Source organism: Anabas testudineus, chromosome 12 (genome assembly GCF_900324465.2).
Source record: "Anabas testudineus chromosome 12, fAnaTes1.2, whole genome shotgun sequence".
Classification (NCBI taxonomy): domain Eukaryota; kingdom Metazoa; phylum Chordata; class Actinopteri; order Anabantiformes; family Anabantidae; genus Anabas; species Anabas testudineus.
The window spans coordinates 5,083,061-5,100,111 of record NC_046621.1 but is presented as its reverse complement, the minus strand read 5'-3'; the positions used below and the strand labels follow the sequence as shown (position 1 = coordinate 5,100,111).

At 39.1% G+C, this 17,051-nt stretch overlaps 1 protein-coding gene across 2 annotated transcripts in view; it reads right to left on the bottom strand.

The window, feature by feature from the left end:
- Positions 1-4,644: 4,644 nt before the first annotated feature.
- Positions 4,645-17,051, bottom strand: part of lamc3 (laminin, gamma 3) — an 89,707-nt gene continuing 77,300 nt past the window's right edge. For both annotated transcript variants that reach the window (XM_026356470.1, XM_026356471.1), the window contains 11 exons: positions 13,777-13,957; positions 12,476-12,714; positions 11,350-11,426; positions 10,926-11,060; positions 9,288-9,492; positions 8,690-8,833; positions 8,294-8,396; positions 7,554-7,753; positions 7,114-7,254; positions 6,902-7,001; positions 4,645-6,522 (listed from right to left, as the gene is read on the bottom strand). In XM_026356470.1, the coding sequence (XP_026212255.1) occupies positions 6,296-6,522; positions 6,902-7,001; positions 7,114-7,254; positions 7,554-7,753; positions 8,294-8,396; positions 8,690-8,833; positions 9,288-9,492; positions 10,926-11,060; positions 11,350-11,426; positions 12,476-12,714; positions 13,777-13,957 (1,752 nt within the window). In that variant the 3' untranslated portion in view covers positions 4,645-6,295. The remainder of the gene's footprint in view (positions 6,523-6,901; positions 7,002-7,113; positions 7,255-7,553; positions 7,754-8,293; positions 8,397-8,689; positions 8,834-9,287; positions 9,493-10,925; positions 11,061-11,349; positions 11,427-12,475; positions 12,715-13,776; positions 13,958-17,051) is intronic.

Sequence of the window (17,051 nt, the reverse complement as noted above, 5' to 3'; positions counted from 1 at the left end):
TTAGTGTTAGTTTTTTACCTAGTTATACATCCTGTCAAGAGTTCAACACGGCACAACCAAAAACTGGATTCCATACAAGATAAACATGATTAAAACAAACCAGAAGAAGTGCAACAAAACAATAAATAGAGGCTAGCATGGCTCTTTCTTCTAAACCACAGATAACGTTTGGCCTTTTCAGCCTCTGTTTAGGTGAGCAGGTGGTGAAGTCAAAAGAGAAGCATTCAAAGAATATACAAAAACAAAAGTGTAAATGTCGCTATTAACACACACTGATGTACATAATAGAAATCAGTGGCTGAAGGGGTTGTCAGGTCATCAGCAGTCACTGCAGTACTTGTGATTTAAACAGATCACAATCACGAAGATAAATCTACTTTTAAAAACTTCACAGAATAGGCTACACACCAAAATTAATTAATTTCTACAAAGAAATGATAATGTGGGCAACAGCATTGTAAAATAAGAAGGAAGCAGCTCTTTCACAACAGTCTTTAGGGTATTAGTATATATCAAGCGTTTATCTACCTTCCAACCTAAAAGATTTCTTATATGTTTTAATTAGCAGCCATGACTCATCTCTGCCCAGCAGGTACTTGTGGTTCTGAGGCTTCTTTAAATGTATTTTAGCTCACAGAAACTCCTGCAGAGTGGGTTAAACCAGGACTAAAAAAGCAGTGCCACCTCCGAGAGTTCTTTCTTCTTTCTTCAAGTCACAATCATGCAAGTGAATCTCTCCCAAGCACAATTACATTTGCATGACTGATCTTACAAAAAAATGAGAAAAATCTTTTACTCTTAGTGACATCCATGATCTCCCTTAGTTTTGATAAAGTGATCCTGCAGAGGTAAAATGACTTCCATTAAATAGGAGAGAAAGAGAAAACGTGATAAGAGCTCTGATAGTCTCTGTACCTTTACTCTATTGTCTGCCTGCCTATAATCGGCTTGAGCATTTTTTTCTTCAAACATTATTTAAAACCATATCTTTTGTCCAGTGAGCTCTGTCTAAGACAACGTGACAGCTCTCTAGAGACCTGAAAGTGGTCTCAGGCCAAACAGGTAGAGACAATTTCACGCAATTACATTTTCTGGTGAATTTTTGATAAATGCTTAAGAGGAATGTGATTAAAACCACTTCATAATAGAAAGTTTGTTAGTCATTTCTCTAAGTGGACAATGTATAGGTTTAAATGTGTGAGCCAAAAACTTCTGCTTTTTAGTCTTTTATACATAAATCACCTTAGCACTATAGGAGCCGGTGGCTTGCTTACTTCAAAATATGTATTTGTCTTTACTATTCTAATCTAAACCCTCTTACATCTATCAGTTCTTTTTAACATGTGCACTTTAAATTAAAGACACAAACACACACATCCGTTCTCATGGTTTCACTCTGTTTTTTTATTAAAGCTTAACAATTCCCAACAGCACCCACAGTATGTTCTTCAGTGGGAAATGCAACAGGACTTGAGGCATGAGGTGTGATTGTAAATGAGGTTACAATTATTTCATCATGCAAAACCTTTTTCTTTATAGTTATAAGTTGAGTGATTCCACTTGTTGCAATGCTGGAAGCACATTCATTTTCAGTCCTGTCACGCTGCAGTCTGACTTCTCCTTCATTTAAAACAAGCATTAATGAGACAGCTCCAACACAAAATTATTGGATCTGTAGTGACAATTGCCATGTTTTAATGACAGTCACTTTGCTTCAGTTCAGACAGCACATGTATATAGCATTGTGGTTCAGTTTTTTAGCAGCAGACGGTAATTAAACATGGGTGATTTAGTGCAGTTTGCTTACTGATGCTGTGCAGTCTCATAGAAAATGGGGCATATTGTAGTATTTTTAGTATTATGTCTCATGAGTAAAGGCGCAGCAAGAATCAAACATATACCAAACACCTTGCTTAAAATATATTTCTACATTAATGTTGATTTGAGAAGTGAACAGTGAGTCACACATTCAGCACACATCTATTATTTGTGCAGGATTTTTCAACCTGTGGTCTGACATTTAGTTCTCCCCTTGTTGTGAGCGCATTTAATCCATGCACCATACTTACAACATACTCATATAAACAGCTTGACTGACTGATACCAAAGCAAATAAAAGAGATGAGGAATCTAGGATCCTGTTTTTCTGAAAGTACATGGGGGCCACAGCAAAAGAGAGGATATTTTTGGGTGGGCAAAAACTTATTTAGTTTCCTTTTCTCAATTCATTTAATGAGTAGCTGTGAAGTGGGCCGAGCGGCGCAGTAGGGGGGGGGGGTGTGTCAGTAGCTATCTTTGATGTTAAGGATTTGCACTTGTGTTTCCAGCTCAGACCAATGCCATGAATTTGAGCTCTCTTTTTTTGTTTTATTTTGGATTTTAAAACAGCTAATTTGACATTGATGTGTTTTTCTTGAGAGGGAATTAATAAGGCACAGGGGTTTTGTTCTGATAATCTATCCTCAGCACATGGTTGCTGTGTGAATGATATCCAACACATGACTGTCAGCATGCATCTCGACATACAAAGAGAGGAATTTGACATCCTATAGATGTCAAGGAGCAGCTGGTGATTACCACCCCACCAGGAACCGTGCAGCATCTAAGGTTCAGTGCCAGCTTCTGTCTGGCTATCGGCTTCACTGAACTCCCACATTGGGCAACAGTTCTTCTTGGATCAGAATAACTTCTTAACAAAATGCACTATATCCTCCCCAGCCAATTTAACATTATCGGCCTAAAACATGTCACTTTTCTGCTTATGGTTAGTCTCTTTTATGGCCTTTCTCTGGAGGATGAACTTTCCTAGCAGAACCAAACTTTAGAGAAGAATCATGCTTGTGTAAATCAGGATTATAAAGGGATAGAGTGCTATTCTGCAGGGACTGATTCAATAAAGGTTTGGGATTGCATTTTTATCAATTCATATAAGTTCAATATTTGAATTGACTGTCTGCTAAACCCCACTCTTACACAGTGATATTTAAATCAGAGCATACCAACCATGGCAGCGCATTTTAGATAACTCAGTATGATGAGGCAGAGTGAGAAAAACAGAAGTGTAGGGCTGATTAAAAAGTGTTCATCTGCTCTAATGTAAGCTGCATATGTTGCCATGTCCAGTCAGTCAGTTATATGCAACCTTCCTAGTTTTAAACTGAGTTACTAGGAAACTTTAGAAATCAGTCAGAGACTCAAGGAGCTAACAATGGACAAAATGCTGCTTATTGTTTCACAAAAAATGAATATGGAGTGGTAAATTGGACTTATCATTTTAGCAGTGCACTAATAACAACACTATACAAAAACATACATGCAAAATAAATATTCTATAGCTCAAGTGGTGGTCAACCTTTAAGCCTGTTATTGAATGTACTTCTATCTACTGTATATCTGTATCATTCAAGCAAACAACCAAACTTATCTTCTCTGGAAAGTGTGTGTACATAGTTAAAATTTAATTCAGACCAACTCAGCCATGATGGAGTGGTGTTTATCAAAGAAAGTTAGCAGGAAGGAACAATGAAATACACATATTACAGGTGGAAGAAGGTGCACGGAAGAAGACGAAGGTTTCTTTTGCTGTTGAAAAGAAGTTTGATCATGCCACTGTTCCTGTGATGCTCTCCTCTCTCTTGTTGAATTTTCAGTTCACAGCAGCAAACTCTCTTGTCAAATATGTGTGATTCACTGTGACAAACACATTTACTTCAGAGAGTTCTTTGGTCGGTTTTATGTTTACCTGCCTTTTTTAACTTTACTGAGAACCGCAGGAAACAGATATGATGAAAAAAGGGTGTTTTTTTTTTTTTTGAGTGACAAAATGTCTTTCTCCAGTTTTGTAATGTATTGCCTAATTAATGAAATTTGTTGAAATCTTTTTCCTGTACCACAACTCACAATGATCTCTACGTATTTAAAATAACTGGGAGCACAACCACTTTATGTGTGATGTGTTGCTGACATCTGAAACCAGTCTGAAAACTGAAAGCCGAGATCAATAGCAATCCAGCAGGTGGTGTGTCCACTCAGTTGTAAAAAAAGAATATCTGAGTAAAGGGGAAAACTGCAAACTGACACCCATCCTGAGTAAAGGCCAACTTAAAACAGTGTGTGCACATTACTCAGGGCAGAGAATACGGTAATGAGGTGTCCCCTGCTGCTGCTTTTAACGTAGATGAGAGCAGATGATGACTTATTACTGCAATGGGAACTGTTTTCGACCACATCCTTTGGTCCTTTCTTCTACCTGAGGATGGTTATTGCGCTACAAATATGAATACTGTAATAACTGTAGCTCTCAACAGTCATATAACGATGACACAGATCTCTACTTAGCTGCTAAACAAACTGACAATAACTGAATTTTTTTAATTCCTAAAACTTTGAGCTGCATTTATTCGTGCTGTGGATTGCCATGTTCTCTGCGATGCTGTCAAAATTCGGATATCAGTCCACATTTGTAAAGGTGATATTTTACCAGAGTTTTGCTGAAATCAAAATTGATTTTCTCAGTAGAGAGTTCAACAGAGACCCAGCTGTTACTTTGACCTTGTAGCAAAGAAATAAATAAAATCTAATATAGAGGATGTGCACATTTCATTCATGGTGTGTCAAAAGTAAAAAGCTGACCACAAATGTCATAAAATATTTAATTTGTGTAAGGCTCTACCAACCAATGTCCAACGCAGCATACTGTGTACTATAGTATTTGTGCTATTTCAAGACAGTATAGTACAGAAAGAGGATACTGACCACAATAATTTAACTGCTAGTAAGTGGAATTAAAAGAAAAGTTGGATATTTTTATTTTTTCTTTAGCATTACATGTTTCCAGTCTTTTGTTGACCCTGTTCTGACTTTTTTGGAACATATTACAAGCCTGAAATTCAGAATAAGCTTACAATTTATAAACCAAAATATAAATTAATTTAAATATTGGATATCGTATCATTGTACTTCTATCCAGAGAATATGGTTTTCAAAACATTTAATTTAGTTTTTATGTACTTTTCTGCATGTACAAAATATGCATACTGCTGATTTTCAGTTTGACAGTGCACTATTTTGTAAGTATACAAGAGATGAGTGTACTTTACCATTTTGTACTGTCAGTGCTGACTGCCAAATTCAACTCTGAAAAATAAAAATTCACAAACAGCAAGGACATCTTCCTAGAATTGAATCGTGATTTTATTATTGCTGCTTTCTGGGTGTTCTTGATGTTGTACCATGATTTATCATATTAAGCTTTGTATGAGCTGTGAATACCTCCTCCATGTCCATTGTATATTGCATTGCCATACAATAGTGTCCATTCAAAATTACATTATGCAGAATTACCCTTTCGAGCATACTTTATTGAGTAATGGTTTGTATATGGAGGCTTTACACAGCCAAAACATGGTAAATTGCTATACGTAGATGTAGATGTGTAACTGCTAGTTAGTAATCTGATTCCTGATCAGTTTTTCAGCATTCATAAGAACACAAGATGTGTCTCTTAGATAATTTGGGTATACCATCACTTCATGTGTTCTGCCATGTACATGCTATAAAAACATCATTTGCTTTTATATTTTGGTACTGACAGACAAAAGGTGACCAATCATGATTCTCACACACTGGGTGTCAGAGGAAAAAAAAGGAGGAACCACAAAAACAGAGAGGTAGGTGATGTAAGAATCCTGAACACGGGCTGTATTCTGTTGAAGCCTGACCTGAATCCCACCGAGGCCAAGAGGACTAATTGTTAATTAAGCTAGAGTGATGAAAAATAACTCAAGTGTAAATGAATGTGCCAGTCTGGAGGAGCACTCAGACACACCTTATACCCCCACAAAGGGAAATCAGCATTATTTTAAACTTGACAGTGCACTCCAGCAGTTCAGAATGGCTGGTTGTTATTCATAGTGAAATTAAAGTTTGGATGCTGTTGGTGTAAAGAGACTGTGAGAACAGAACAGAAACGAAAAGAAGGGGAAGGAAGATTATATGTAAATCATGGGAGACAGTGGAGGAGACTGCTGTTTGGTGAAAATGTGTGTGTGTGTGTGTGTCAGCGTACTGGGGCGATAAAATAAATTGTACCTCTGGGCTGAAGTTGGAAAAAGAGAAGAATAGAAGAAAGTGGAAGGATATCACTGACTTTTCTGTAGCTAAATAAAAAAAACCGAAAACAGACCATTTTATTAACAAAATCCTCCCTTCTGATGTTCAAATGTCTTATCAGTGACTTCACCCCAGTCCTCTGTGGTATCTAGCCTTTGCCCGCTCCTGTGGCCTGGGGGCAGGACTAAGGCAAGTTTAAGGCAATGTCCCTGAGACTGTCTCTCTCCTCTGTGATCTCCTGTAAGTCCTGTTCGATGAGGGACAGCCGGCTGTGTTGTTCCTTAGCAGCCAAATGCAGCTTTTGGATTTTTGAGCCCAGTGTTGGGCTTTCCACACTCCCGCGAAGCATGCTCAGACGACGGGCTGTCTCATTCAAGATGCGGTCAAAGCGCTCCAGCGGCACGTTCCCATCTGGACCGAACATGAAAGAGAGATGACAGATGGAGAATGAAGAGGCAGGGGCTTCAAGAGTTTGTGTTCTTCAGATTGTGGTTTGTAAATACCAGTCCTAGATCAGTTATTCAAATGGTGGATCAGTCTGCCTCATGGCCTAATGACAGTGATTTGATCATTATCATCCCAAACATATTGACCAGAAAGAGCCTGTTCTCTGCCTTTCTTCTTAATGCTACTAATTGTACAATATATTATACAGGAAATGGGTCTGAATGACTGTGTCAGGTGATACAAGTTCACACTGGATACTAGAAATACATACTTAAATTATTTTAGTACACTGAAATATATCCACAGGAAAATCCTGCCGGGCCTTATGATTAGCAGTACTTACCAATCTTGCTGATTAGCTCCGTTAGTGTAACAGAATAGGCTTCTAATTGGAGCTTGGCTGCTTCCATGTCTTCCTTTATGTTAGTCAGAGTCAACTCGGGCTGGAAATAACAAGGGATACTCTAGAAATAATCCTTTAAGACTTACCCACAAAGTACAGATCAATAAACATAGATTCTGCTGTTCAAATATGTATATGTCTGTGTTTAGTACCTCTGAGGTGATTTGGGAGTTTGCGCTGTCAGTTACCATCTCCTGCTCAGTCAGCAGCTGCAAAGCAGAATCTATATGGGTGCTAAGGTGAGCAGATGCAGTTCTGGTATGTTTGGCCTGGGTCAGAATAGCCTTGGATTCCTGCACACAAAGTGATAAGGGAAAAAGAGAAGACAACCAAATGAGGCAGGATAAGGCATAACTATTTATTATAGTTCATCCTAAGAGGGTTAGGAATGACCAAATGTCAGGATATGGCAACAGTTGTTGGGGTAATTCACCATGAATGACTGTATCTGTGTATTAATTCTTTAGATGTGAAGAGATTTTATTGGATAAATAATCTGTTCACAGACAAACTTAATTGTAACTAGTGGGATTGTACAAAGAGCTTCCTCTGGGGACCATGAACCTGACCTGTCACAACAACAAACACACACCTTTGCCACAGCATGTGCTGCTTGTTCTGCCTCTTTTGTGGTGTTGGAGAGTGTGGAGTTTTCCAAAGCTGGTTTTAACATCTTCTGAATTTGTGAAACCTTTTTCCTCACATCACCCAGAACCTTTTCCTCCAGAGGTCTCTCCTTCTTTATTGCAGCCTTGATCTGGGCCTGCTGACGGGGCCACTCTTTCACCATATCTAAGTGGAGATTGGGGCAAAAGTAGATTGTTAGATGAAGGTTCTTTAGAATTATAAACAAGTTAAATTCAGATGGATCATTGTTAAGCTACTCACTGAATGTTAGGCATTTTCATTATCTGATATCATCTACTCAATCTGCTCCAGTCTGTTGTACTATTTGAATGAATGTCTGAGCAGGCAAAACTACTTAAGATCCTCGTCATGAATCATAAACAGTCAACATTTCATTCATGAAGTTGATGCTGCAAAATTTCCAAAACATTCCACTTCATCACATTTTCCACATATGCTGCTGCTCCATTTAATGCATGACAACTGGGTCAAATCATCACAATGTTGATGACACATTTATTATAGTAATACTTGAATCTGTAGCTCTTTATTAGACGTTTATTTTCAGTCTCAGGGCTTGACATTTCAATTTGAGAAGAATAATTCACTTGGCTGCTCAACAAAAACAATAATGCAAGGCAGACAGCAAAGGACTGAAGAAGATAAACAAGACAACAGAAAGAAGGGAAAGAAAGAAAAACTCACTTTCTAATTCTCTGTGCAGGCTGATGGCATCTGATTCCACCTCTTTCCCTGTCACCACGGATGACAAAGCCACAACTTTTGCTGCTTGAGCATGAGATCGTAGCTTTAGGAAGAGATATACAGATGAAAACATGACTAAGTTGGAGCCAAGTGCACACAAAGATTGCATTATCACATATTTAATGTTGTGTAAACTGGTGGCAGGATGGCAGATACAGGAGTTAAGGTTGTCTACAGCCATAGGAGTTTAGTGAGTGGTGCTTTGAGCTGAACGCTAACATTGGCATGCTGACATGCACTCAAAGGTAATGCTCATATTCTTATATTAGCAGGTATAATGTTCAACACATTCAACGCATATAATCATAATCCAGCAACTTTAGTGAACATAGTCACCTCACTGTTTTCCACCATCTCCATCTTCTCGTTGGCGTCCTGTTTTTGAGCCTCCGTTCTATCTCTGATCTTGCTGAGGAGGTCATCCTTAATCTGAATTTGACGGTCCAGCTTCTTTGTCTGTTTCAGCAGGTCCTCACCCGACTAAACAGGAAGCAGAACACACACACAATCAGTGCTTTAGTTAAAACCTCCTCATTTTGCTTTCTCTATTACTTTTGCAAAACCTTTATTCACCTAAGGCACATTAAACTATTTCTATGACATTTTCCAGTATTTTGTCTGCTCAGAGACTCTGCTCTTGAACAACACATACCCCCATGAGCAGCAAATGCTGCCAGAATCATCTCTCCTGTGCCTACTCACTGTCCCCCTTTGCTTGCCAAATGTTAAATCAAGAAAATAAAATGGAGTGGAGTTAACGGCCCACTCTTGAGAAAAAATAAGAGGTGCTTGCATGTCTAAATGAGCCTAGTTAAATGATCTGGAGTGGTTGCTTATATGAAATAGGCGACTCTCATTCCAACATTAATTGGACTAAATGATTGGTTGATATTGTAACTAATTCCAGTTTCACCTCACAGGTGTCCAAACTGACCTCCGTTGTATGGTTGGTTGGGTGTGTTTGGTTAGGCTGTGGTGATGGGGTGGCATCTGTCAGAGCCAGCTGATGTAAGGATGAAGTGATGTTACCCAGGGCAAGTTTTAAACCAGTAACTTCCTCCTCCAGGTCCAGCTGTGTGGCAACGGTATCATTCACCTGCACTGTCAGATTCTCCTTCTGCTGCTGCATTTGCGTTATTCTGAGGTGAAATAAGTAGAGAAACAAAACAGATAAAATGCAGTAAAAAATAATGTAATAGCCACTTTTTAATGTGTTAATATCACGTTGTCGTCTGTTCATTTTTATTAGTGTTCAGATGAAGAAAGATACTGTGCTGTGGACCCATTAGACTCCCACATGCAAATGCCTGTGCTGTGCCATTTTGAAGTTAATATAAATAAATCCGCGACCAAGACAATGTGGGCCTATTAGTGAGTAAAGATGAGTAAGAGAAGGCAACACTGTGTAACGAAGGCATGATGAATTTATGAAGGGTGTTATGCAGGTGCTGGAGATGTTAAAGTGCCATATTCTCAAATCCGCATGTATAATGATATTCAATCTGTTTTGCTTCAGCAGAACAGATACATAAAATCACAGCATGTGTCATTCCTGCTTTTACAACTCCTGTTTGCACAGGCACTTGCAGTTCTTCTGTTCTCCTAAAAATAATTCACATTTTCACAGTACGTAATTTACCATTGGTAGAATACTGAATGTACCTTTAATACTTGAAATATGGCTACTGCAACCAGCCCTGTACATACATAACGTGCCTTTCAAAACCAAGATTGTTCATAAAAAGTAAACATTAGTTGTTTTAAGTGTTAGGATTAATAAAAACAAGAGTCTCAAGTACTGTTGAAGACACTGATCTTATCTGAGGCCAGTAAGACAAGCCTATTGTTGGTGACTGCTTGTGTCACTGTTGTCATTTCTCTGATTCTGTAGCTGTTCTGCCTATAAAAAGCATCTGATCTGCTTAAGTACCAACACATGGGGAAATATGTGCGGGGATTGCAATTTTATGCTGCCCATCTGTGCATAAACTGCTCAGTTCACATTCTATAAAGTGACACAAATGCACACATACTGTACACACACACACACACACACACACACACACATATACATACACACTCTGTTGTACAGCACTCCTCCAAAGATTAACAGAGCTCCCCTGAACCGAGCTGACTACTGTTAGAAGGGGGTAATCAATTTTGAGTTTTTCGCTTCTTGCACTCATCGTGGCCACTGGAGGGCTTTTTGCATCATTCTGTCTAGAATTCAGGATAATCCTCAGAGCAATCACACGCTAGGAGATGCAGTGAGCGTGCGGCAAATCCAAGAAAGCAATAGGCTTACAGTGGGAGAGAAGCTGTCCCCCTGTGGCTAAATGTCTTACTCTTAAACTCCAATGTGCTTTAAAAGGCTGCAGTGAAGAGAAACTTGAGCTGTAATACAGGGATAGGTGCACTTTGTTAGAAACATACTTCAAAAGCACAATAATCCAGGGAGTCAAGCAGCTTGTTGGGATTTTGCAATACAGTATGCTTTATGTGAATGGGAGACATTCTTTCTGCTAGTGCTTGTCTGTGTGGGCGTGTGTTTGGGTTCATTTTTTGTGCTCACTGCTCCGTTAGGTTGCTGATATACTCCTCTGTGGAGTTGTCCTGCAGTAGATCCATCAGGAAACTCAAGGTCTGGTTTGAGGCTCTCACTGCCCTGCTGGCTATGGCCTCGATGTCATTTGCCATTTCTCTGTGGCTACAAGGCAGGAAGAAAGGAAGACAAAGAGGGGAGGTGAGTAACGTAGAACAACAGACCATAATAGAGAGCTAGAGGAGAGATGAACTGGACTTCAGCACCAATGACTTTCCCTCACTGGCTCTTCAGTCCAAATTTCTGTAACTACCACATAATATAGCTGCATACCCCTGTACCAGAGGGCATTGGTTCATCTAACTGGACAAACTAAAAGAAATAAAGCAATTTCGACAAATTACTACAGTCTTTCCTCCTAATTGGCCACTAAAAGATCACTGACATGACTCACCTTTTCATGAGGAACTGTGAGTCATTGACCATAATGTTCCACTTGTTAGGTCCTGACACCACCTCAAAAGGAATGATCTGTGAAGTGAAAAATATAGAGAGGGAAAGCAACATGCTGAGCAGATCTGAGACAGGAAAAAAAATCCAAGTCTGGCGTTGAAGAGAGTTCAAACTGTTTTGACAAGTTTAATTAAATCATATGAGCTGAAGTCTAAATCTAATAATTAAGGGATTTTTCACACTACGGCTGACTGGAGAGTCTTTTTAGACTGAGCGCTGATTGCTCAGAGAATATTGGGTCTATGTGAAAGCTGTTAGAAAAACCTGGGTGCAGTCCAAAAACACTCATGAATCTGCTTCTAAATGGTGGTCTGGAGGTTTGTTTTAAATCTGCAAACAATAAAACTAATCTATTAAACTTCTCCGCTTAAATAATACAAGTCCAAAAAGCGGGACATGTGGAAAAGCCTTCCACAGAATAAATCCCCTTAAGTTTTGTCCTGATAAATGTAATATGTATACAGTCAAGTGCAAAATCCTTCCCCAAGTGACATTTAATTTAGAAAAAATGCAAATAGAAATGAGAAAACTGAATCAACAATTGCCACACTGGCATTTTTCCCTTCATTCTGCTTATTAATATGGAATTAAATTGCTGCTACTTGAGGCTTGCCCAAGTGATAAAGGCTATGAAGGTATTTCTACACGCACACAGACACACAATCAGAAATAGAGAGCTATATATCCTGAAACTACTTCTCTCTCTTCGCCACAAACCAACATAACATAACCAAACAGCAGTGTCCATAATAGATTCCTGCAAGCGTTGGGAAGAGGCGGTGAAAAGTGTCATGATGGGTGAAGTACAAGTTGTTAATTTTAGCGTCTGTCAAACATTCTTTGTATTTTCATTTGGAGGCAGGAGTTTCCCACTCAGTAAGAAAGTGGTGGTGATATAAAGGGGGGGTACAATAATCTTTTGCTCTAAGGGATCTTTGTGTATCTCTACAAAGACTCTCTACCAACTAGAGCATCCCATAAAAAGAAGAAGAAAATAAAAATGCTATCCAAAACAGTGAAAAACCATTAACATGAACTTGAGAATAAGATATGTTTTATTCACCTACCATGTTGTCCAGGTCCACTGTTGCCTGCTTTAGCTGTTTCTGAGACGCTCTGATCTTGAACACGGTGTCTGTGAAGGTTTGACACACACCTCTGCTCCCTTCATCCTTCTCCTTCCCCTCTTTCTCTGTCATGCTGATGCTGCAGTTCAAAGCATTGGTAATACCATACAGCTGGGCTAAGAGTGTGCCTGCAGAAGCTTCCAGCAAGGAAAATTGTTTTATGAAGGCCTCCCGTGCCTCTGAAAGAACAAAGAGCACAAAGCAAATAAAATCACATTAAGACCTTCATGGATTACTTCACCAAGAATATTATTCTCCCAACTCTTTGTAGCTAGTATGCTGTATTTTAAAACACCTCTCTCACTGAGGGAGTGAATTCAGACGCTCATCCTTTCCCCAGTCAGTAAAACTAAAACTTCTGTCCAGATGGTAACACTTTTGTCAGTCTCATTTTATATTCTGAGCGGGTTTTTGATCCAAATGAATGTATACAGTAGCTAATCTAGAGCAAACTAACAATGCACCTGGATCTCGCTGTGCTGGTTTCTTTGTCCTTGTGCCTTTTTAAATGAGATATATCAAGTTTGTGAGCCCCAGTGTCTGCTGTTCTGCCTCTGTGTGTCCACATAGTAAGTCTGTTGCTCCCACATACTCATTAAATCATTACTAGGCCACCCAGTGTCTGAAAAAGCAGTGCTGGTAACTATGTGTGTAGAAGTATGTGGGTGTAGGGAAGGGATTGTTAGACAACTGTTATCCTGATTGCAACTATAATCATCATAAACCAGGGATTAGAGATGCACCGCCTGTCATATAAATAGGGATTAAGTTGGTCACATGGTGCCTTGTTCTATATTGTTATGATTTGTCTCCATTTGGCCTGTGCAGCTGAGCCTGTAAGCCCTTTCCCCTCCAAAGATAATGAGGATATATCAGCATTGTGTTAAAGTAATTGGGAGAGGTTTGTATTGTTGCCTGCTTCCTGATTTAATCGCTTTGTTGTGTTGTTTCTGTAACAGCGTCACACTGAGGAGACACAGACAGAGCAACAGCCCATTTGCAGAACGCCGGGGGCGGTGTCAAATTTCTTAGCCATGCTGGCTGGTATTGCATGCGCTGATATGGCATGTTATCATCTCACAGCCAAAATGTGACACAATAGTTACAATGGCACATAAAGGAGATTCATGTTTCACAAAGCAAAGGCTGCCAAGTGTCTCTTCAGATGTCATGACCACAGAGGAAACATTAAAAGGACTGACAGGCCAAGTGGAATTATCTTGGCTTCTGGCTGCTGTTACCTTGGAAGGCCAGAAAATCCTCCAGAGCATTGGGTAGACTATCCTCCCTCTGGTGCTCATGCTCATAAAGTCTGGCCATGTGATACTTCAGCAGGTGGTGCTCCTTCCCAAATCTACCTCGGCAATCAAAATGAGCCAGCAGCTTCTCCAAATCCTGCAGGCGAGTCCTCAGCTTTTCTGCCTGTAATAGCACCAAGATTTATGACTTATGGTGTCAATGAGAATACAAATTTTGCGAGACCAAAAAACAAAGGGCTGTGACTACCTACAAATATCAGAACAAAATATCTATCCATCCAGATCTTTCTGTATTCAGTCGGACACAGGAACTGAAATAGGACTCAGATTTTGGGTACACCATAACATCAAAAATATACTATTTCAACAAAAGCAATGAATAAATGAATATCAACAATATGATATGGGTAGAATACAATTTTCCCATCTGCATCCACTTACAGTCCACTGTTGTCTGTATGGCATGTGGTTCAGGCAAGCGTTTCAGGACATAACTACATAGAACGTCTTAAAGAATTTTAAGGTCTGAAAATGAAATAAAGGTTCTGTGATTGGCACCAATTTGTTGACTTTGGCAGTTTAATGGTCGAGTCCAGACCTTTTAGGAGAGTTGTCTGTGATCACACTTTTTTTTTTTTTTCAAACCAGCAGGTATGTTGCACCTACTGCACGTGTGTTGTGTGTTTCTGTTGCAGAAATATGTGAGATTGTTTATTGTTTAAGTTGCTGAGCAAACATCTTCAGTCCAGCCATTTTGACCATGTAATGCATAACGTATGCTTCACAAAAATACATATATAAAAAAATTTAAATCACTGCAGTGATTCATTCCTACATGGAACAGGTAACATTTATCTTTTTCATTATTTTATTCCATTCTTTATTTCACTGCTTTCGAGTTTCTTTTTAATATCTTCTTTGAACATCGATCACACGTCTCTGTCTTTTTCAACCTTCTTCTCTTTGTGCTCGTTAGTCTTTATCCTTCCTGTGTGTAAGCCAGAGGAAAATGTGAGCAGAAAGATAGAGAGCGGGAGAGGCGGTAAGGGAGAGCTGGGGGAGACTGAGGACTGTGAGAGTAATTGCAGGTGTTCAGAGCAGACAAGGCTTGGGATGTTCACTGAATTGCTAACACTGTGGAAATCACAGCATGCATTCACACAGGTACAAGCCGGTCCGAAGAGAACACACAGCCACTTTAGATAGAACAAGAATATGTACAGAGAGAAGACAGAACATGCCGGCAGTATTGGATTGGTCTCAGAAGATGAATTCAGGGACAGAGCACCTTAGCATATGGACGTGGGTTGCAACAAATCTATAGGGACGGAGGGAAGCTGTTCAGGAGATCATTAGGGCAAATGTCTCTTTCTGTTTCACTGAACATCCACTGTTTACTTGCAATCTACCAATACAAAGGAGACATATGCCTGTCAAGGGGAGTCTACAAAGGCAGGATCTGCTTGGGGGACTGTGCTATTTAAAGAACAAACTGCACTTCACAATCACAAGAGCCAAGACATAAGACAGTATATACTGGAGGTTCATTTGCAAAACATTTACATGAATATGTGTCACAAAATACGCAGCACAGGCATTAATATCCCCAGAGGAGAATAAAGATAAAAATGGAGAAAGATGAAGAGAATAAAAATTCAAAGCACGGTCATATGGACATTACTCAGGTAGTCTACATTCTGCAGTAATTTTAAGATACTGACGTTTGATTTGAATGTGATATTTTTTTCAGAGGGAAAACTTTAAGTGACTTTCTCAGCAGTAGTTAAGTGTAAGACCACACAAGTTATAAAGTAATTTAAACAATATTTTTTTAAAGTAAGTTAGAATTCACTAAGTAACTGTGTCTGCACTGTGCAATCCAGTGATTTAAGTGGTGAGAGAGAACAACTGAATGTCAGAATAAACAACCATCTTAAATGACCTAGGCCCAGTCTGCCCAGGTGAATGTCATCAAGCTAGTTGTCTCTGCCCATCCCCACCTGTGGGAAACCTACAGGGAAAACAATAAGGCAGGAGGAGCACTGACAGGGACACTGGGCGTCAAGTGCTGCAGAAACATTAGTGCTGAAATCAGGTTTAATGAGGTGATGAGAAAACCTGCGCTTTTAATCATTACAGTCATGTATGAATACAAAATAGCAAACAGTGACTTGTTCTAACTTCTCAAATGGAAAGATTAGCTGCTTTTCTTACACCTTCTGCTCTATAAGATAAGATAACACTTCATTGATCTCTGTGGGGGGAATCCCGGTGTTACAGCAGCTTAGGAAAGTCACAGTAAAAACATCCTCAAATGAAACTAAAAATGTAGTGTCTCATAATAATAAGTTACATGTGATGGACTTTTAAAAGAGGACTTTGTGGCATTTTATAGACTATGTTTTTATTCAAATCACACAAAAGAGAATTAATAATGACAATCATTGTCAGCTACATGTGTATAGTAAAATAAGCTTTAAATGTGATGCGTTCATTGTTTAATAGTACTTTGCAGTGTGTAAAGGAGGCAACACTGCCTATAAAATACTTTATTAATGTAGCTATCATCATTATTTCTGTATTTACAATTTTGCATTATGTAACATCAGTATGTTAAAGGGGTTGTTAAAAAGACCTTTTGGTTAACTCAAAACCCCTAAACTCCTGTTTTCACTAAAGCTGCTTTCAGAGAAAAAGCTCCGGCAGCACACTATCCAACACTAAACAACACAGTTTGTAACTAGCTGGTGGAAATATTTAGCACATATTTCCCTCTGGAATTAGAGGAGACCAAAAAAGGCAGACGTGTGAAGTTCAATAGGTGGATAGAAACACAACAAATAAAAATAATGCTTGCCTCTTCCAAAAAATAAGAAGCAGTGACTCATGGTTTTCCCAAAGTTGCTGTGCATTTGTGTTGTGTCTCCTAAGCTGTCTTGCTAACATAAGCCAGTTGTATTGCTTCCATCAGACCTTCATTATATTCAGAGGTCATTGGTGAGGATGGGTTTGAGGATGGAAGCGCTGCTGTGTGCAGTCACCGGATCTAGTGTTAAGCTACCTGCTGATTGTCAATAAATACTAAAATATAGGCTGGCTGCTTGCTGAAACACTATGTCTCCTTTCAAAATTTGACATGTTCTATATTGGTGATGGGATGTGCAGAACTGGAGGCTTCTTGTTGTTTGTTTAAATACACATTTGACAAAGCTGAGCTTAGTGATGAAAGAAATGTAATGAGTCTTGTAACTATTAAT